At 39.7% G+C, this 21,869-nt stretch overlaps 1 protein-coding gene and 2 non-coding genes across 5 annotated transcripts in view; 2 read left to right on the plus strand and 1 right to left on the minus strand.

Moving 5' to 3' along the window:
* The window catches only part of TGFBR3 (transforming growth factor beta receptor 3), a 206,118-nt gene that overhangs the window by 177,737 nt on the left and 6,512 nt on the right, over positions 1 to 21,869 (plus strand). For 2 of the 3 annotated variants that reach the window (XM_077120291.1, XM_077120293.1), the window contains exons 13-16: positions 1,296 to 1,595; positions 5,252 to 5,372; positions 14,186 to 14,227; positions 16,868 to 16,975. In XM_077120291.1, coding sequence (XP_076976406.1) covers positions 1,296 to 1,595; positions 5,252 to 5,372; positions 14,186 to 14,227; positions 16,868 to 16,975 — 571 coding nt within the window. The remainder of the gene's footprint in view (positions 1 to 1,295; positions 1,596 to 5,251; positions 5,373 to 14,185; positions 14,228 to 16,867; positions 16,976 to 21,869) is intronic. The other variant, XM_077120294.1, reaches the window with a different exon arrangement.
* Positions 8,529 to 8,719, minus strand: LOC143651125 (U2 spliceosomal RNA). Its single transcript, XR_013159862.1, has one exon. It is a non-coding gene; the product is annotated as a U2 spliceosomal RNA (small nuclear RNA).
* Positions 20,905 to 21,098, plus strand: LOC143651138 (U2 spliceosomal RNA). The gene has a single exon (XR_013159873.1). It is a non-coding gene; the product is annotated as a U2 spliceosomal RNA (small nuclear RNA).

Below are 21,869 nucleotides of genomic sequence, written 5' to 3' on the forward strand. Positions count from 1 at the left end.
TAATATGCAAAAGCTCCTTGTAAGCTTTATAAAGCGCCACAAGATGACTCTGTCACCATCATCTTCATTAGCATCCTCCCACACTTCAACCCTCCCACCCCCCCCACCCCCCCCACCCCCACCCCCGCCTTCCTTGTTGAATGCCCTGTAGTTAGCCACGTGGGATCTTTCATAATAGTGCCCTGGACTCGAAAACTCTGCAGTGTCAGGGTCTTCCCCTGAACAACATCCCAGAACAGAAAGTTTGCTTTTATTTCCACGTCTTTTGAAAGGATTCTGGGACTTTTGGCATAGAATTAAAAATTAACCTTATTTCTAAAGTGTTTAAGTTTATCCTGATCCTAAGTTTAGTCATGGAGCCAGGTGTGCATGGGAGAGTTCATCACCTGACGATCCGTGGAATCCCAAATGGAGAATCCCTTCTCTTCCAGGTTGTTTTGCTGAGTTCAGGACGGTTGAGATTTGAATTCTGTTTACACTTGGCCTAACACTACTTCCTGTTTCTAAAGAAAAGAATGAACCTTAACAAAGTTTGGGCATAGCCCTTACAAATGTTTTTCTAAGAGGGAAATGTAAATGAATCAGAAACGTTTCCAAATCAGACTCCCCTTGAAATACCCCTGGGCTTAAAGACTGATGGGAGAGTATTTAGCAAGACCTGGTTTGGACCTGGGAACAGCTGAGACAGTTTGCCAGGTCCGAATTTTGACCAGAATGCACTGTACCTGACATCCAGCACCAAAGCCAGCTCTCTGCCTTCTCACGATGAAACAGAGCCTTAGATGAATCTACAGCTTCACGGTGATGCTTTAGCTTAGTCTGGCTTGTCATAGTTTAGAGACTCAGTCCTCCTTGCCTTTGTGCTCTCTGTACTCTCTTTTCTGAGCATGTTTTAAAGAGAGCCTGCCTTACAAATGATGTGTTATTACGATGTTAGGAGACATTGCCTATTGGTGTTTTTATTCATTGTGAAAAATTCACTTTAGTTGTTCAGCATACTTTTATTTTTATTGCCCAGACAACTTCTGGAGGGTTCAAGAGACTTCATTTGTATTTGAATCTTCCAGACTGGCATTTGAATCAAATAAATACTTCGTTGTCACCATGCATATCAAGTTTAGATGAAAAACATCTCTGTCATCATTGCATATATGTTACTTTGGTAAAAAAGTATGAAAAATTATGAAAATAAAGCACTGTCTGTAATTAGGAGGGCTATACCGTGATCTCACCTTCATGTGGAAAGTGAAAGTATGAGTCGCTCATTTCTAAATTGATCTTTTTGTTCTTTGTAGGTGTCTGTTACTAAGGCTGACCGAGAACTGGGATTCGCCATTCATACATGCTTTATCTCTCCATATTCGAACCCTGATAGAATGTCTGATTATACCATCATTGAGAACATTTGTCCTAAAGATGAGTCTGTGAAATTCTACAATCCCAAGAGAGTGCACTTTCCTATTCCACAAGCTGAGATGGATAAGAAGCGATTTAGCTTTGTTTTTAAGCCCATCTTCAACACCTCACTGCTCTTTCTACAGTGTGAACTTACATTGTGTACCAAGAAGGAAAAGGGCCCCCAGAAGTTACCTAAGGTTAGCGGGCCTTCATCCATTTTGACTCCCTGACATTTTGTGGTGTGGCTGTGACCTGCCAGAAAAGTTTAATCACAAGTTATTGAAGGTTTAGGTTTTGGGTTTTGGAACTGCCTGACCCAAGTAATAAAGTCAGCGTTATCAGAGAGCTGTGAGTTTTATGGAGTCTTATAGAATAAATCTTGCCAGTATGATTTTTTTTTCCATTCGGGCTGCTTCATATTACCTTGCAAGTGATAAATCAAGACTATTTTCCATGGAGAGAGAGCTCTGGCTTTATCTTAGCTATTCGGATAGGATAAAGTGCCCAAAATACAAAGAACCAAAAGGACAAGTTCAGTTTGGGGATTAATTCTTCCAGGCTCTACTGAGACTTATATTGCAATTGTTTTTGAACTTCCCTGTATGAATTATAAGGTTGCCTTATCTCAGGGGGACTTTTTAGGGAAACTAGCAAAAATGTTAATTTTCTAGTTTCATACTGGTTCATTATGTTTACTTCATTTCACTCCTCTTATTGAAATCATACATTCTTTTGCAACAACAGAAATCAGAACCATCTGACTTTTCTGGAATGGCTGCTGTAGTATAGATCTGCAGGTTTAATTAAAGTATCTCATCAGGTTAGTTTTGTGTACCTCATCATCAGGTCAGCTTTGTGTGGTTCTTCTGCTATAATTTTGTTTCTATGATCTGCCATAATTATTATATAATTTCATATGTGTGTCTATTATGTAAATATCTCATTTTTATTATGTAAAGATATTTACAAAATAGACGCACATGTGAAATTATATAATATAATGGTGTAGGCTGGCTTCTTTGTAGTCGCATATCAATCAGTGTCCAAAAATCCTCGAGCTATATAATTGACAATGTATTGTATGTATGGAATTCTCTTTTATTGTATTGGTTATAAGGGATAGGTAAAGGTGTAGGAGGAAAAATGATGATCATCAGAAGAATACAATTGATCTGAATCATTTGAACCATTATGTTCCCCTGGGTATCCATTTCTCCTATAACACCAAAGAGAATTTTGTTTACATATGAAAATACAGCAAATCTGATCATAATCAACAGGGAGCATGTGCATATAAGGCAATTTCATCTATGTTCATTGCTTTTGGAAACATTCATGCCTTAGCCTTATGAGCTTTCACTTTCAGTGGCCATCAAGGTTGGGGCTTCATGGACAGAGGCAGAGAACCACAGAGACCTCAATGCTTAATTGTGGCACCCAGCTGCTTACTGTAAGCAGAAAGATAATTGGGAGTTAGGAATCTCAGAGGGAAGGCCTGGCAGTTACCTGGGATTTTTTGCTGGTGACTTTGGCTGTTACCTTTCTCTGAGCCTGGCTTCAAGCATCCCAGCTTCATAGTGGGTTAGCCTGCAAAAATTAATCCTACTATTTCCTTTCAGAATACTTTGAGTCCCAGAAGATGACAGTGGATAACCCTGAACTAAAGTGGTCATTTATATCCAGGAGCAGTAGGATACAGTGGAAGGGAGCATAGGACTAGGGAAGGAAGGCCTACTACTTCTTAACAGGGTTTTAAGCAAGTCCTTTTGACTTCCAGAACCTGCATTTCCTCATCTATAAAATAGATATCATAGAACCTGAGTTCTTTCCTAGGTAGAGGAGCAGATGAGACAGTACACAATTTACCATTTATGAAACAGTGGCTTAGAATGAGCTATTACCACTGTCTTCCTTTTTGCTGCCTTTTAATTAATATTTCCAGCCTTACTGGCTTTTGAATGCTTTCTGTGATGATAGACAGAGCCAAAGGATGTTCTAGGAAGAGGTCTCAGAGAGCATCGAGTCCAATCCTCTATTTTACTGATGAAACTGAGACCCAGAGAATTGTCTTGAAGCGTCAATGACACTAAAGCCAGGTTTTGTTTTTTTGTGTGTGATTGGTGTAGCTGGAAGTTAATCAGCTTTTGGGGGTGCCTTGCTACAGACTTTAAAAATGATTGATGTATTTCTTCTTACAATAAGTGTGAATAGGTGTCATTACATTAGAATTTCACTTATTGATGTGCATGGACAAGAAACCAAAGTTATTTTAAAGAGGAAGGTACTGAAGTGTGATCATATTTTTTTATAATAGGCACAGTGGGCCTGGACATGCTGCTTATAAATTTTGGGCTTTAAAATAGCTAGAGGCAGCTGATCTCATGGCCTCCACACCTGGGTACAGCTCCCCAGGACCTGCACTTTAGAACATTAAAAGCAGATGACCCTGCTTTTTCATGGTGCATGTACTTATACCAGGATTTACAGAAAACTGAGCTTATGTAGGTACCGGAGAAGCTTAGCCTATCTTCAGGCATGCATAAAACTTACTTCTGGAGTACCTCTTTTATTGCTCAGTTGTGGTCTCACTCTCTCTTAGCCCAACTCTGTAAGTGAAATCATTGCCCTCCCCCCTATGTGGGACATGACATCCAGGGGTGAAAGTCTCCCTGGCGGTGTGGGAGATGACTCTCAGGGATGAATCTAGCCCTGGAACCATGGGATCAACAATGCCATCCTGACCAAAGGGGGGTAAAGAAGTGTAACTAATAAAGTATCAGTGGCTGAGAGAGTTCAAATAGAGTCGAGAGGCTATTCTGGAGGTCACTCTTATGAAAGCTTCAGTTAGACACTGCTACCTGTCATACCTTACCAAACCCCAGCAAAACCATTCCAGCCAATCCTAAAGAACACCTAGGGCAATAGATAAGAATCTCCAAAGGGTCCATGCATTAGCATAACTTTCCAGAAACCTATAACCTCCAGATGGGTCCCTGGACCAGATAAGTCCTGAAACCTAGAGGGCCCAACCTCTTCAGAATATCAGCTACTTTCATCTCCCTACCTCATATTATTGACAGATCCTTCAACATGAAAAAGTTAGAATGGCCATAGCCCAAATACCCGTAAAGAGTGGGATAGAAAGATCAAAGGGGATGTCGAGTTATACAGAGAAGGTAGGGTTTAACAGATGAATGATTGCTGAATCATTATAATTGATATTTCTTTTAGTCTCCAAAGTTTTAGAGCAGCTAGAAGTAAAAACTTAAAATTGTGGAATTGTAACCCATACCAAACTCTGAAATCTGTTCTGCAACTAATTGTTGTGCTGTGCTTTGAAATTTATTGCTTTTTTGTATATATGTTATAGTTCACAAAAAAGAAAAAAAAAGTCAAAAAACAAACAAATTCTACAACATGATTATCTTTTGGACAATTAAATATAAATCTGTCACCTTCATAACACAATATATGAAGTTTCCCACCATCACAAATCACAAAAATGAACTGTTTATAAGCCAGCTTGGTGAAGGGCCAATATTAGTCATATGGTTAATCTATTTTTTCAGACTAAATAACACTAAAACCTCTAGTTGTTTTGCGGGAAGAAGGAAAAAAAAAGAGATCATTTACAAGCCATCTAGTGATATTTGCATGCATCTTTAAATGTAGCTGAGAAGGCCCTAGATCTGCCACTGTATCTCCCTGAAAACTTGGGTTCTTTGAGAAACATTCATATCTTCCATTTTTCTATGATAAATGACTGAGCTGTCTGATAAGGGACTGCAGGACAGCTGAGCTGGCAAAGGCCCTTTCTAGCGACCCCAACTTTATGCTTTGTTCTGCCCCACAGTGTGTACCTCCTGACGAAGCCTGCACCTCACTGGACGCCTCGACAATCTGGGCCATGTTACAGAATAAGAAGACATTCACCAAGCCCCTTGCTGTGATCTACCAAGACAGAGAACCTAAAGGTACACCTTGGAGGCTCTTGACAAAGAATAGGGGTTATGGGATGCTCATTAAGAGGATCCAAAACTGTAACAGTCCAGTTTCATTCAAAAGATAAATTTAGGGCAGCTTAGTAACTTTAGAAAAGGATCCTCTGCCTGAAGAGCCTTTATTTAGTCGGTTCTCCTACTGTCATTTTGGTTGTGTTGTAAGTGAAACATTTGCAAGTGACTTCCTCTTTAAAAACTGGGTCAGACTCAAGGTTGTCCCTGTCATACTGTCGCTCTCCCTTGCACTCAAATGTACTTTGTTGAGTGTGCATGAGAGCATTCAGGTTACTCCTGGCATGCTGGGAATTGCATATGATTCACAGCCCACCTTTCTGCACTGTAGCCCATGCTGAATGATGTATCGGTAATGCATGAGCAGACTACAAGTTATTGTGCTTTGTCAACATTGCAGATGTGTTTGGGAGGGTGTTAGGCATGTGAACATCATCCCATCTTAGGTGTCACGGAAAGAAGGTTGAGAACCATTACCCCAGTGCATTTTTATCATTCAGTTTTCAGTATTTTACACAGTCACATTAGATGCTTCATGGCCAAGATGCCTCTCCCTACACATGCAACGAATATTCAGCAACCTCCCCCTTCTAGAAGAAATGGAAGGATGTGTCTTAAAAGGTGTGATGTTGTCACCTGGGAGAACAGGCAAGGCAGTGCCAGACTGGGCATAGAGCAGAGCATGACCAGCCAGACCAGCCAAACCAGCAGAGAAGCAGAGCTGAGCCCTATGGGGGTCTTAACAATGGGTGTTACGCCCTGTGGATTGTGTGGAGAGCATCTGATGGGGACCCACATCACAGCTTCAAGGGGCATGAACAAAGAACACACCAGATTGCTGTCAACATGTGGACGGTGGAACCAAATGTGGCATGGGGTATCTGGGAAGTTACAGTTATCAGTTATTCTTCTCAACAACCACATTGTTCTCTCCTGGTACCACATTGAGAGAGGGTTGGGAGAATGAAAGTAGATTCCAAGCCTCTGGAGTTAAGAGGACCAGGGCACCAGGGCCTTGACAAAAGTCAACCAACAGCCTTGGCTCCAGTTGCCGGCATTAGCTGGGGGAACCTCTTGGGTGTGCCGACACCAGCTCTAGGATTTAGGGGTGGGAGTGGGTGACCATGGGATGGTGTTTCTGATACTGAATAGTTTTTGATTGGTCTTTGGTAGGATTGGGCAGCACAAATTATCCTGGGGCAGGCAGGACCTAAATAAAAGAGTAGGCATGTGGGTACGGGTGCTGCCCAGCTTCTTATTTATTTGAATGACCTTGTAAAAATAACGCAATTGTAATTATCAGATCTGCTGGTGGCCTCTGCCCCCTTCCTAGGCACACTCTCACTTCAGAAAGGCAAGAGAGATAGGAGAGACAGGAGACTGGGGCACACTTAGCTTTTTCACTAACTGGCCGAGGAACTTAAGAGAACCCCCTTTGCTCCTTGCGTTTAATTGTTTTTACCTGGAAAAGAAAGGGTTTGGACCAGATGGCTTCCAGAGGCTTTCAGCTGTAACCCTTAATTGTGCTGTTTGAACAAGCAAAATAATTTTTAATTCATTTTGCAGCCATCTTGAAGTTGGTGTGAAATGTACATATTAGATGTTTATTGGTTTCTTAGCAATGGTTTATGTTTGTTTGTTTTATTTTCATTGGCTGCTTTTCAACCAGTTGAAATAGAACAACCACAGTCTTTCTATAAATGAATTACCTAAATAGGTCCTTGTTTATTGGGTTCAGGGGAAAGATTTGTTGCAAAGTATATCATAATTGAGCAACAGCTGGTTCTGTTTTGTACTATAAAAGTAGCTTAACAATAGCAGCAACCACCTCTAGTCCATCTGTTATTCTCACCTATTTTGAGAGAAGTAATTCTACTGGTAATTGAAGGCAGCAGCTTGTTCATTCCTATGCCAGACAATAATTAGGCATTAATATTGCAGCAGTATAACTTCCAGTAATTCATTCATTCTTCTTTCAAGTATAGTAGTATTTTTCTAAGTAATTTCTCTTGTAAATAAGGCAATTACTTTTATTTAAACTTAGCGTAATTATCCTGAAATTTCAGTGTTTTCTTTACACAAAAAGTTCAAGAGGAAAGTTTTATCAAATATCAAAGCAATTTAATGGGATTACTGATTGAGGCTAGATTTTAGTGGGGAAGCATGTGGATGAAGAACGTTTATTGCTTAGGTTTGTTAAACAAATAGAGGAGGTTAAACTGTAGGCCAGCTTCCCAGGGTTTGTACACAAATACACTTTTTACCTTTGCACTGAATGATATAGGTCTTTTGGCAGTTTTCAACTGTATGTGTGTGTCTCCAGTTGCTTTTCATGTTTATTTTTCTTTGACTCTATAAGTACTTCTCCTCGATGCAGGCCATTGGAGTCTGTGCTTTCCCTCTGTCTCACAGTGAATTGGAAAAGTATTGTGGTCATTTGCCTGATAGCATTGGTTTATTTGAATATTAGAAGGGGTTGTGAGTTCTCTTCCTGCCAGGCAGCTTTCTATCTACTGTAGTAGTTATTGGGGGTGGGTGGTGATGGGTGGATCTTTTATTGGGATTTAACTTTTTGGGCAAAAGTTTAGCCAGTGGAACCTCTCGTTGTCCCTTTTACAACACTGGTGCTCTTTGAAGGCAGTGCCAAAGCTCCAGCTCTCCCCTGTCATTTGAGCCATCTTATTTCCTAACACTTGGGTTTTCTGGGGCAGCAGATAAAGAGCTGCTCTATGGCTATCACTGCCAATAGCATGGATACATTTCAGGCAGTGTTTCTTACATCCACAGACAGAGAGAGCAGGCCTTTAGAGTTTAATGTAGGGCTTCTCAACCTTAGCACTGTTGACACTTTGGATGAGATAATTATTTTTTGTAGGGGACTGACCTGTGCATGGCCTCTACCCACCAATAAATTATTCTAGGTCTCCCCTCTGGTCCACTGTTTTTATTATTATTATTATTTATTTATTTTTTTTTAAATACAAAAAAAAAACCACCAAATAAACACAAACATTCCTATTTTGATCATCCCGTTCTACATATATAATCAGTAACTCACAATATCATTGCATAGTTGCCTATTCATCATCATGATCATTTTCCACTGTTTTTTTTTTTTTTTGGTGCACCGTTCCTGGAAGTACTGCAATACCAGGTCGATGCATGGAGTGGACGGAGCAAGCTCCCATTCCATCTCCCTGCTCCAAAAATCCACCCAATATATTGTCCTCGGATAGAGGACGCATCAGATATTAAACTGATAAGAACAGATACTACACTTGATCTTAGCCAAAAGGCCCAGAAGCGATTTTTCCACTGTTTTTAATGGAACCTTCCTGAGCTTTTACTCTAAGTGCCTTGGGGACCAGCATTGGGTTAACATTCTTTCATTACCTAAACTTTCAACTATAGATGACATGCTGGTAGTGATGTCAACAATGGAGATGGGGATGATGATGATCTAACATTTATTGAGAATTTACTTTATACAAGGCTCTGTGCTAAATGGTTTGTGTGGCTCATCGTATTTCATCCTCACAGCACCCCTATGAGGCAGGTGTAAAGAGAGGTGAAATAGCTTGGCCAAGATTACAAAATATATAAATGGTAGATCTGGGGATTCACATCCAGGCACTTTAATTCCAAAACCCATGCTCTTAAACTCTATGCATTTTCCTAGATGGAGATTGATTCTAGTTTTCAACAAAAACTACAAGCAATGCAGTCATCTGTCTCCTCATTTCCCTCTTCCAACACATTTACCCTCCCTCTCTTTCATACTATATCACATTGGTATTCAGGTTATCACCCACATACTCAAATGATTATAAACTGAAAAGGACATGAGGAATTTTAGAGAAAAAGCCTGTTTCCCCAAAGGGTTAAACCTGTAAATTGTTTAAAAGAGTATCGTTCAGGAGAAGTTCTATGACTTTGGATTGTAACTCACTAAAGAATCCCAGGAAACATGAGTAGTTTGTGCATATTATGGTTTATGGCAAAACAATTAAGATAGTTGAGGTGGTGCCATCCTACCATACTTTCTGAAATATTTTGAAGTATAGACATGTTAGTGTTGTTTGCTTTGGATGCTGTGGCCTCTTTTTATAGCATTGCACCACGTCAGTAATAATAAATTAAAAAATGGTGAAAGGGAGGAGTAATCATTTCTCTGAAACTTAAAAAAGTGTGGTCGTAAAAGAGCAATAAGCAGCATTCCCAAATGTGCCATGATTTAGATGTAATACATAATTATTAGCAAGTTATATGTTTGAAATACCGAATTTTCTCCATATTTTTTTCTCTGTATTTTTTATTTTAAAAATAAGAGTGTGCTCAGAACAGCATCTGGCATATCATGGATACTCAGTACTAAGATTCATTTCCTTGCTTCCTCTCACCCTCTCAGCCAAACTCTTTTTTGTGTGTGTGTGGGATAAGGAGGGGAGAGGAACAGGAGCGAAAGGGAAAGTTGTTAATGTCAATTTGAAGTTAATCCAAGAGAGGCATTGTTTTTTGTGAATACATTTGATTTTTCTAAAACAAATTTACTATAAAGGTCCAGCCAGATTTTATTCTCTGGTGAGGACGAGACGGGAAGAAGCTGAGCAGCAAGATGGTAGAAACACTTAGTTGACGAACCAAGATGTTCAGTCTCTATCCTATAAAGGAGAGGGGTATTTATCATAGGATTTTTTTTTTTATTGCATGTGCTTCACTTTTTAAGAAGCTTATATTATGGAAAATTTCAAATATATACAAAGGTAGAGAGAATGGCAGAATGAACCCCCATGAATCTACCATCTGGTTTCAACGGTTACCAACTTTACCAACTTGTGGCCAAATTGGTTTCAGTGCTTACCAGCCCTCGCTGGATTATTTTGAAGAAGACCCAGACATTCATTTCATGCATTCCTCTTTGTATTTCTGCAAGATGTGAACTATCAAAGCATCTTAAGGAGGAAACCAATGACCAGATCATTTAGGAAGCATGAGAACAGTGTGAAGGTTGAGTTATAGGGAAAGGTACACAGCAGTAAGATATTCATAATTAATCGTGGTTGTTTATTTTAAAAATATTTGTTGAGTACCAATTAAATGCTGGGCGTGTAACAAACAAATTAAGATCCTTTTCACAAGGCCTTTAGAGTCTAATGTAGGGCCTCTCAACCTTAGCACTGTTGACACTTTGGACAAGATAATTATTTTTTGTAGGGGGCTGACCTGTGCATGGCCTCTACCCACCAGATGCCAGCAGTGACCCTTGTAACGCCAGTAGTTATAACAACCCCAATATCTCTAGACATTGCCAAATGTTCCTGGAGGGGAGGGGTTTACAAAATCACCCGTACTTGAGAACTGCTGATCTAATGGGAGGATGCAGATAAGTAACCAGGCAATTGCAGTGAATGCCATAAATATTGAAAGTACCCAGAGAAGAGGTTCAGTTACAGTCGAGTTAATAAAAACTGTTATTAATCTGTTATTGATCTGTACAAAGGCCTCCTGAGTCTCCAGCTTCCCCACCCCCCTCTTGGCCAAATACCTGTAGACGTGGGTACCAGTTAGATGCTTTGTTTCCCTTTGAACCTGCTTTGTCCTACAGTGTTTGGGAGAATTGAACTGAAAGCCAAAGGCCAAAAGCTCTGGTCAGTTGCTTATACATAACCCCAGAAATATCCTGGTTATAAAAACCATGCCTAACAATCCAAGGAGGAAAGTTTTGTAGATTAGGTAAGACCCAGATTTGCTCAGAGTATATGAAAAGACTTAATTCAGAATGTTGATCATAGTTTGTCCTTTCTGTAAAGAAATGTTTATTGCTAAAATTGTCTATAATAATAGCTGAATTCCTTTCTTACAGTCTCACCCTTAAACCAAAAGTAAATATTGTCATGTCCACTCTTTTCCTTTCAGCATGGCAACTCAATTATAGGGTTCTGGTGGAGATCAAACTTATAGTTATGCTCAGGGGTTATTGGAGATTTTGGAACAAAAAAGTTAGAGGATAAATCCTTTAACCTCAGTTCTGCAGCCTGTGCTTATTATTGTTTATGCACAGTAATCGTGGAGAAACTTGTCCCAGGGGAAATAAGCCACAACTGTTTCTGTTTAGCTCTGTGAGAAGGCCCCTATTTGAGGTGGAGGTAGAGGGTTAGATCATAGCATAAGTTCATTAAGATTTTTAAAACAATGTCATCCATCACAGAGGCTTTGCTATAAAACCTAAATTCCTCACGTGTGAAATTTCCTTCGGGAAGAATCATGATTTTTTTAAACTGCTTGGGGATTCTGAGTGACAAAAGTTTAACCATGGGTGGTTGATTGGATGGAACTCTTCCCAGAAGTGTGTATATTTCTTGCATGATGCACACCATGGAGCCATCTAAATGCCTTTGGACTTAGTTCAGTGAATTAAACCACTACTTCTTAAAAGTAAGAGAATTTTGTGGTTGGATAGCCCTACTTCAATAGGGTTCTTGGGGGTTTAAAATGAGATAAAGGAAGGGCAGGCTCTTTAACAACCATAAACCACCATACAAACATAAGGCGTCACAATTTTCTTTTCTTGCTGCCAATATGGCTGCGGAAGGAAACTCCCAGGAGACAATGTTTTGTGCCACCTTTTGTAGTTAGTGTGAGCTTTGCATATTGAATTAGATTTTCTTAAAATCATACAATTGTTTTTACTTTCTTAGAAATATTTAAGTGTAACTTTTCCCTGTATCCTCAGCCCAGGGCCACCAATGTTACACAACTCCAGGGGGCAGCGTTCATTCCTGAGTCATCCAGTAGCATATCTTCCTCCAGAGTTGGTTAAACCTGAGCATGTATAATTCTGTCTCCTTCCACCCTACCTAGCTTCTTCATTTTCTAATATCAACTCAAATGCTGTTTGTCTTGGTGAAATTGTCAACAATCTAGTTCTTTCCACTGCACTTTGGGTTCCAACAGAAGGTGTGTGTTCCTTTTTTATTGAATGAATATGGAGAAGAAGTTGAGTCATTTTAAACTCTAAGGAAAGAGGCAGAATCTACACCAGAAGGTCATAATTTTTTTCTTGAAGGACCAGATAATATGTATTTTTGCAGGCCAGACAGTTCTTGTCTCAACTACTCAACTCTGCCATTGTGGCCCCAAAGCAACCATAGACAATATATAAATTACAAGGGCCCATGTTCAAATGAAACTTTATTTATGACCACTGAACTCTGAATTTCATATAATTTCCACATCATTCTTCTGATTTTTTCCAACCATTTACAAATATGAAATCCATTCTTAGCTCACGGGCCCTATGAAAATAGGTAGTGGGCCATGGATTGCTAACCCCTGGTCTGTGCCATTCCCACTGGTTATAAGTAGCTGTGCTTCTGTAGCTACTTAATAAATGCTTCCCCAGGGAAGGACAGAGTGACCCTCACCAGTCACTTAGCCTGGGGACTAAGAATCTGGAACTCTGGTTCAGCTCCTGCCCACATGCTTTCCAGCTGTGACTTTGGGCCAGTCACAGAACATCAGAGTCTCAGGCTGCTCATTAGTAAATTAGGGATAAAATGACTTGTCCTGCCTTACCCCTGCAAGGCTGATGGGAACCTCAGATGAGATCATGGCTGTTGAGAGCATTTTATGGACTCAAATGATAGAAATGTTGTGACTTACCACCATTTTCATATAGTCTCGTTCTTAGTTTCCTGCACTGCCTCCATTTTCAAATGTATGCCAACACTTAAGTCATCCTTCACCAAACATTTCTTATTAGAAATGGACTACTGTATCCCAGGCAGGGCCCTGAGGATATACAGCTGAGTAAGATCTCGGTGCCCCCTGCAGATGGTTTGAGCAAAGGCAGGTGAGACCATCTCTGCTGTGTGGGGATGGGGCAGTGGGAGTGTGAGGGGAGCACCCTCCCTCCCCAGCAGTAATGCCAATAAAGCAGGGCTTGGGAGTTTGGCGGATGGAGGAGGGCATTTCATGGGTGCTTTGCAGACCTTGATGACAGGGGACATGTGGAGAATTTGGGGGCCTTAAATAACAAATTATGAGGAGCCCATGACTGGTAAATGTTCCTGCTGGGAAAGGTAACTAGAGGAGAGAAGGAGAACTTTGTCTGCCCATGCTAAGAGTTTGGATTTTTTTTTTTTTCCCTATGAATGAAGGGGAGTCATTAGAGGGTTTAATCAAGACAATAACATGATCAGTCTGGGCTGTGGTAAATTCACTCTGGGGGCAAATATGGAGAAGGAAATTACTACAGGTGGTAATGGAGATGGGAGACCTGTGAGGAGACCTCTATGATAACACAGATGGGAGATGAAGAGGAACTGAACTATAGGTTAATGGCATTAGGTATAGAAAAATAAACATACTTTTGTATACATTAAATTGATAGTGTTTTGTGAAAGTAGGAAAACCTTCTGATGACACTGGAGGTGCATGATATTCGAAGGAACCCTTTAAGTAAATGTATGTGTGCATACATATGTCATTGTCAGCCTCAGATTACTTTTCTTATGTTTAGGTGTTTGTCTTCAAGTTTTCTTCAAACTGAACAGCCTGCACAATCAATCTTAGCAAAGCATAGTGTTTAAAATTTCTGAGAAACCCATGCTATAGGTATGAGATCTAAAGAGGATACTTGATAACTGGCAGAGCTTTCACAAGTAAGTGTTTATTAACAAATAGAAAAGGGACAGCCTGTTGAAATTTTGTGACCTTTTGCTTAAAACTTGATTTCTCCATGGAATATGTTGTGACTGATGTTTTTGTTTCAGAAGCTGGTCCAAGCATGAAGGAATCGAATCCTATTCCTCCAAGTAAGTCTTTATGCTGTTATTTTGAAATGAATCCCCCTGGGCCTTTATAAGAATGAGTTGGTTAGTGAACATTTGCCAAACTTTGGGTTGTGATAAGGAGACCTTGGCTTTCATTCTCTTTCCCTTTCCTCTTTTTTCCCCCTCATGCTTTCTCTTCTCTTTCGTCTGTCCTCCCTTCATTCTCTTCTTTCTTCTTTTCCTCTCTACTGTTGCCATTTTAAAATACTAATTTGTTAATCCATTGATGCATGTGACCTTAATGGGAAGGTAGTAAATTACTTAGTTTTAGAGAGAGAAATTAATTGTGAGGGTAGGTGTATCTGTTGTGATCTGAAAGTATTAACTTACAGCTATGGGAGTGGCTTCCTTTGAGTGTCATCAACAGTATTTACCCATTCAGAGAGAAAAAATGCTAAGGGAACTAGTTCACCTTATCTTTGTGACAGTCCCTAGTTCAAGAAGTGTATGTGAAGGGGGCTAGTGGGTTGTGAGGCACATGTGAGAAACAGAAAAGGGAGCCACTAGTTACTATAGAATGGTGAGTTGGCAATCCTCTAGGGCAATTTTCCCATTTTGTATGGAAGAAGTGTGCCCATAGTTACAGTTGGTGTTTGAGGCAGGACTAGAACATGGGCTTCTCACCTCTATGCCCAGAATTCTTCTGGATGATGTTGTCTTGTGAGGAAAATCTGGACGTTTTTCCTTCCCTGAGACTCTCAGGATTAATCTCCTTGTCAGGCCCCATCATGTGCACAAGACGCCCAGTCTGGAGAGCTCCTTTATGCAAAGCACTTTATAAACTGGTCTATTAAATTAATTACTTTATCAATATCATGGGACTAGTTGTGAACCCAGAAAGAGAGACATATAAGAACATAGTCTTTCACACTTACTTGGTCTGATTTTCATAAATGACTTCTCCATTTTTGAAATTTTAGAAAATTTCCACAAAAGACTTTAAAAACCATGCATTTGTAGTCATAAAAAGTCAAGTCATTTTTAAATATCTGTCCCATGGACTAGGTTAATTTAGGTTGATGGTGTGGTTCATCTTAACCTCCGGAGTTCTTCATTCATATTACTCCTAGGGGATTGCCAACCCTTTTGAAAACTCATACATGTCACCCATCTTTAGCAGTGAAGTTGTATTATGCCCGTTTTTCAGAAATTAAATGAACACATCAAAGGGCACATGGCTAGTAGCTGGAAGAGTAGGAATCACAACTCTTAAATTTGGATACTTCCAGACTTTTTATACCATGATATACTTTTCCTGAGCCCCTTTGGAGTGCTGAGGCTGCTCAAAAGGTCATGTTTGGGGCGGGCCGCGGTGGCTCAGCGGGCAAGGTGCTTGCCTGCTATGCCGGAGGACCTCGGTTCGATTCCCGGCCCCAGCCCATGTAACGAAAACGGAGAAACAAAATACAAGAAAATGTTTAAAAGATGTTTCCCTTTCTTCCTCCCTTCCTTCCTTCTCTCTGTCTTTCCTTTAAAAAAAAAAAAAAAAAAAAGGTCATGTTTGTCTACAGCTAGACCTTTTACAGGGAAGTGAGTAAAGAGGTCAAGAGATTTAAATTTATATAGAAACCAGCTGAAGTGGCTTCTGCTGCAGAGAATAGTAGAGCTAGGATAGAACTGAAATAGTAGGGAAAGCCTATACTTTCCATTTATATTCAAAAAACAAAGGCCTTTGGAATTTTATTCTACCAAAAACCACCCTCCCTTGGAAAAGGATTTTTACATTTTTATAAGTGACTCTATTTCTGTGGCCTGCAATTAATTTCAGATTTAAAAATCTTGAGGAACATTTGGTTCTATGTATGTTTTGCTGAATGTAAAACTGACATCACTCCCCCCATGGAGAAATATTTCCATTCCCCACAATAGAAAGACCATGTTGGAAAAGTGTTAAGAGATAGGTTATTTTAAATGACCCAATGTACCATTGTTAAAATGAAGATATCAGTGAAATGTTGCAGTCCACAGGAATAGTTTATTCTTATACTTTGTTCTCTTCCCACCCCTTTCTTTTTGTTATCTTTCGTACTTTCAAATGTCATAAAAATATATTTGTGGCGTGCATGGGTGGTTCAGCGATAGAACACTCACCTTTCATGCGGGAGACCCAGGTTTGAGTTCTGGGCCATGCACCCAAATACACACATACATATATGTATTTGTGAAGTATTTTAAAGTGTGTGTTTTCCGTGCAGTGCCTCCTTGTTGGAGATGTTTAATAAGTAACCACTAAGTCATATTTTGATCATGGGGATTCACCTTATTTTTCAAATCTCTGAATTTTTAAACTACATACTATTCAAATAGAAGGTCATCAGATTGAGACCATGGAACCATAGACTTAAGCTTTCACACCCAGTTTACAAATCTGATTTTAGTAATTTTCTTCCTAGAAGTAAACTGCCAATGGCGGCTATCTTGGAAACCTGATAATCTCCTTTCTCCTTTGAGAGAAAGTTTGCAGGTTATAAGTACAGTATATTTTATTGGGATCCTCGTTATGTTCTCAGGTTTCATTAGTCAGTGCTCAGCCTTTGAGACAGTGCTTGTAAAACAAATGTAAAATTACAAGTGTATAATGCAGAGTAATAAAGTATGTGTATTGGTTTCCCTCCTTTCTAGCAATTTTCCATGGTCTGGATACCCTCACTGTGATGGGCATTGCATTTGCGGCATTTGTGATTGGAGCACTCCTCACGGGAGCCTTATGGTACATCTATTCTCACACAGGTTAGTGTGGTATGGAATATTGGTTGCACATTCTGTGTGCCAGCACCACAACAGACATCTAGAGTTTTGTTGGATGAACGAATGAATGAAAGGGGGGAAAGCTTGTTCCTACCATTTCCACATTTACATATTTGACATGAATTGGGTTTTGCAAATATATAAATCGCTTTAAGCAGCGTTTAAAAAAGGAGTGATTAGAATATTTATGTTAATTGCAGTTGAGATGTTGGTGAAGCTTAGCTTCCCATAAAGCTGTTTTGTGGTTAGAGTTTAAAGAAAATTATGCAGCCAAAACTGGAAATATGAACCATTCCTCCAAAGCTAAAGACTTCAGAATAGCCATATAAATGGGCAGAAAGTGAAAAAGAAAGCCAAGATTTTATTACCACATCTGCCAAGATGGCAAGCACTGTCTACCAGAGACCCTAAGCAATGTCATAAGCAGAATTTCTTTTTTTGTAACCCATACCATGTTCCTCTTTGCTAAGTGTAAACTTCTTATGTCCTTCTATAGTCATTTAAATTTTCAAAATATGTTATCACAAATTGAAAACAAATAAACATGCTGAAACGAAAGCACTTTGTTTTCAAACTATGCTCCCCCACACCCCCCGCATCCCCTTTACAGTATGAAGGCCCATTGAGGGGAGTCTTTAGGGAAGGGAGCAAATGGACTATTCTTCTGTTGCTTCTTTCTTAGTTTCCTTGCAAATCTGGGGAAGAAGACATGTATTTTGAGGCGTGTCTAACCAGTTAGCTGGTCTTGTTCATTCTCAGATACTTGGAGCTTTACACTGTTGAACTGAGGTCAGAGGTACAGGACCAATCAGAAGCCTGTGGCAGGCTCAGCTTCTCTGTTTAGAAATTTCATTATTTCTCCACTGAACCAGTGAATACCTTAGTCTTTGACTGTACCGAGCTGGACGGATGACTGATTTAAAGTGAAGAGAAGCACTGAGAGACATTTTGGGGAGTCATCTCTTAATCCTCTTGATTGCCAGGCAAAACTTCAGACTACTAAGGATAAAAAACCATGGCCCACAGATTCTCAGTTGTTCTTCTTTCCCACTTAGCCTGTGATTAAAATTTCAGACTCTTTTTCATCCGAATTTTCATTTCAAATACAGCTGTTCCTAACTGAGTTATCTTAAATGATGACAGAAGGAGAAGAGTGAATCCTGTTGTACCTGGCCTAGGAGATCTACCAAGTCCAAAACCTACCTCTTGGCAAAAGTTTAGGAGAATTTGATGGTGGGGCCTTGATTCCTCAGGTTATTGTTCCTAATCAGCAATGTTTAAGTGATCCATGTTTCACATGAGAGGCAATAAGTCTCATGTGCTATAATTCTGAGGATTATACTATCTGTAAATCACTTTAGGAGTTTTCTTCCTCATGAGCAGTTTATAAAAGTACCAGAAGGGACAGCATTTAGTAGACTAGCATTTTAGGGCAGATAGTTGTGTCACAGGAATACTGACATGTTCAGATTCAAAACAATTCTTTGCAAATTTTTCCCAGCCTCCTGGGCTGTGAGGTTCTAGGCTGTTGGCAGCCTGTGCTATATTTTGGGAATGAACTTGCAGGTACTCCAGGAAGACCCTGTAATCCCATGCCTGTTGCACTTTGGTCATAGAACTGTACCCTCAAACCCTTAAAGCTAATCTCATGCCAGGAAGGGCCAGGAAGCGAGACCCAAGCAGAATAAGGCAACAGAATGGCACTCTACTGCAACACACCCTACTGAGATCCCCTTTTAACCCCAGACTCTCGTCTACAGCTAAACACAAAAACCTTTTACAAAAAAGCTGAGCTTGGTTTATGGTGTATATTGCTGCTCATTTAATTTAGAGGATTGTTGATTCTGTCCCTTTTCCCCCAAAACCAGATGCGTCAAGACAGGTCTTAAGTTATGTTAATATAGAAATTAGTTTGTAAGTAGATTAAAGAAAAACAAAACCAAAAATCTTTCCATAATGCTTTCCATAAACTTAAATTTTGCGAGTTTGAAAGGCTAAAGGTTTACAAACACTGTTGTTTGGGCTTGGGATCTGTTAGCATTGCATATGTTATAGCTTCAGAATTATTTTTTATTAAAGGCTGTAGCCTCTGATTTATTTCACACACTGCTCATAAGAAACACCAGTGGCTTATGCCGCATGAACTGGTTAATTTTTCTTCAAGCTTGAAGAAGGCTCAAAACAGGACTGAATGGTAGTTTCCTTTCCAGAAACTCCTCAGTCTACCTGGATCAACTAGCAGCAAGTTTAGAATCAAAGGGAAGTTTATAATGCAGTGGCCAGTAGGGAGAGGTAGTTAATCAAACACTGACTCGGTCTATTCACTTTCCACAATAATCTTAACTTGTGGAACTCAGACCTTATATGGTATATTTGGGGGGTTCAGGCAGCATCTGCCTCTTTTTCAAAAACAATCCTTTATTTGGATGACTTTCCCTTTGGTTGTGCTTTCCATTCCATCTGTAGCACAGAGCATAAACCCAAATCACATATTTGAATTGTGGATATCTACTTACATACCTGGAATGTGAGTTCATCTAAAAAAGCTTGGTTCCCACCTTATCATATGACAACTTTAGGCACAACATGGGATACTTCCCTAGAGATATATTAACTCTACTTGGAAAACTCCATTTCTAAAACTACAGTCTCTCTTAAAATGGTACAGAGAGGGGGCACAGTTGGGGGTGGAAATGGTGCTAGAAGAGAACCTAGAATCTCCATATTCCTTGGGGAGTCTCATTAATTCAGGGGTCCCTAACCTCCAGTCCATGAAGGTCCCTAAAGTCATATACAGAAGTGTTCCTGTGCATTTTCCTGAGGAGAGGGCAAAAGCTTTTATTTTTCAGTTTCAGTAAAAATGTTTAACTTTACCAAAGTAGTATTTGCATGGGTTTAAAGGCTGAACTAGTTCTATAAGACTTGTTATAAAAAGCCTTGGTCCCCCCTTACTGCCCCCTCCCCATTTCTCCTTTCCCAGAGCAACCAATTTTGGCCCTTAGCTGATTCTTTTGGACATAAATCCATATATAAATAACATTGGCAATATATTGCTACTTCTTGACTTTTCAGTTTTAAGCCTTATCTGTGGATCTGTTACTATGGAAATGAGGATTCAGTTTCCTTTGATGCCTCCAGAGATGCTCCTAATAAAAAGTTCTCTCCTAATTCAGGTGGCCTTGGGTGTGTGGCTGACTTCTGATTTAAGAATACATTGTGTGTTTAACCAAGGACTGAATGAGAGATTGGCACAGGCATGCCCCATTCTAAACCTCAGCATTTTACTTTTTTCTGTGAAACACATTGTTTCTTCCCCTCTTAGATTTTCTTCTGTGTACGCATTTTAGCAATCTTAAATAGCTTACCTTTTTTTTTTAGAATTTTGGAGTTTAGAAAACTTTTCATATGCATTTCTTGTTTCAGCACTCTCATTCCCAATAACCCTATGAAATCTCCAGGATTACAAAATGGAAATACTTGACATGGCTTAGGTAACAAGACTAGTACTTGAATAATCTGCTTCCAGTCTATCCTGATTATAGCCTATATTCAGGGTTGTAAATATATGTGTAAAGCCTTCTTCCCCTTCACTTCTCCTCCCCCTCCTCTTCTCCTTAATTACTGTCAGACTTTTTAGTGAATCCTGTACAGAGACCACAAAAGTTAAAAGTTAAAGTAAGATGCCTACATAAAACCAAAGCACAGGTGCTATAGGAATTTAGAAAGAAGATGTTAAGCAGGACATTTTGAAAGACTTTAATTCCTGCTTTGGAGCATTTCCCCTTTTCCCTATACCTTACAACAATACCAAACCCATCCCTCGCAGAGAGTTTTGCCTGCAGAAGGAAGCTCTTTCAGCTTAGAGAGAGGGGAGGGACAATTTATAGAAATGATAAAAAGAAGTGGCCTAGTTCACTCTCCGTAGTGGATTAGGCCAGTGAAAGAATTACAATGAGGATATCAAGAAACGGAGGCAGATACGTCCTCTATCCGAGGACAATATATTAAATGGATTTTTGGAACAGGGAGATGGAATAGGAGCTTGCTCCGTCTACTCCACGCATCGACCTGGTATTGCAGTACTTCCAGGAATGGTGCACCTCCTCCTCAATTGCGGTGTGAACTGACAGACTTGATTTTTCTTTGTTCTTCTACTTTGCTGCTTTTCTTTACCAGACCGGGATGTCTACAGCTTTCTTCGTGTTTTTCACCCTGAGCTGCTTGTATGGTCGTTTCTTCTTCGTCTCTTTCTTTCTTTTCTACTGACACGTCCTTTATTTGTGGCAATGGCCAACCCAAGTTTCGCGCAAGTGGTAAATAAATGCTAGGAAGTAAAAAAAAAAAAAAAGAAAGAAACGGAGGCATTAATCAATGCAAAATTGCAACTAACATATGGGCCTAGAAGAAAATGCCCTTGTGTTCTTTCCATCAACAAGGAATATTAAATCTTAAATCACCCCAAGCATATGATTGTTAGTCCTATGCTCAAATACCTCCAAAGAAACAGATTCCATAAATTCCCTTTATAATTAGCCAGTCCTCATAATCAGCAAGTTCTTTTCTAACTGACCTAAATCCCTATTGCTGCATTTCAAGTCATTTCCTCATGTTCTGCCCTCGAGGGAGAGCAGGAACAGCTGTTTGCTCCTCTTTGTAATAATTCTCTGTGGGTAATATTTGCAGACAGCCTCCTTTGGGCTAAATAATTGGGATTCCCTTCATCTTTCTTTCAAACCCTTTTGTTCCTGTTGTTTCCCCTAGAGCCTCTTCATGTTATTTACATCGTTCTTGAATCAAATTTCTTTCCCTAATATCCAAACCAGGACCTGCCATGGTGAAAGGCTTAAAGATAAGAATCCAGTTGTAAATAGACGGC

The sequence above is a fragment of the Tamandua tetradactyla genome, chromosome 11 (genome assembly GCF_023851605.1).
Source record: "Tamandua tetradactyla isolate mTamTet1 chromosome 11, mTamTet1.pri, whole genome shotgun sequence".
Taxonomy (NCBI): Eukaryota; Metazoa; Chordata; class Mammalia; order Pilosa; family Myrmecophagidae; genus Tamandua; species Tamandua tetradactyla.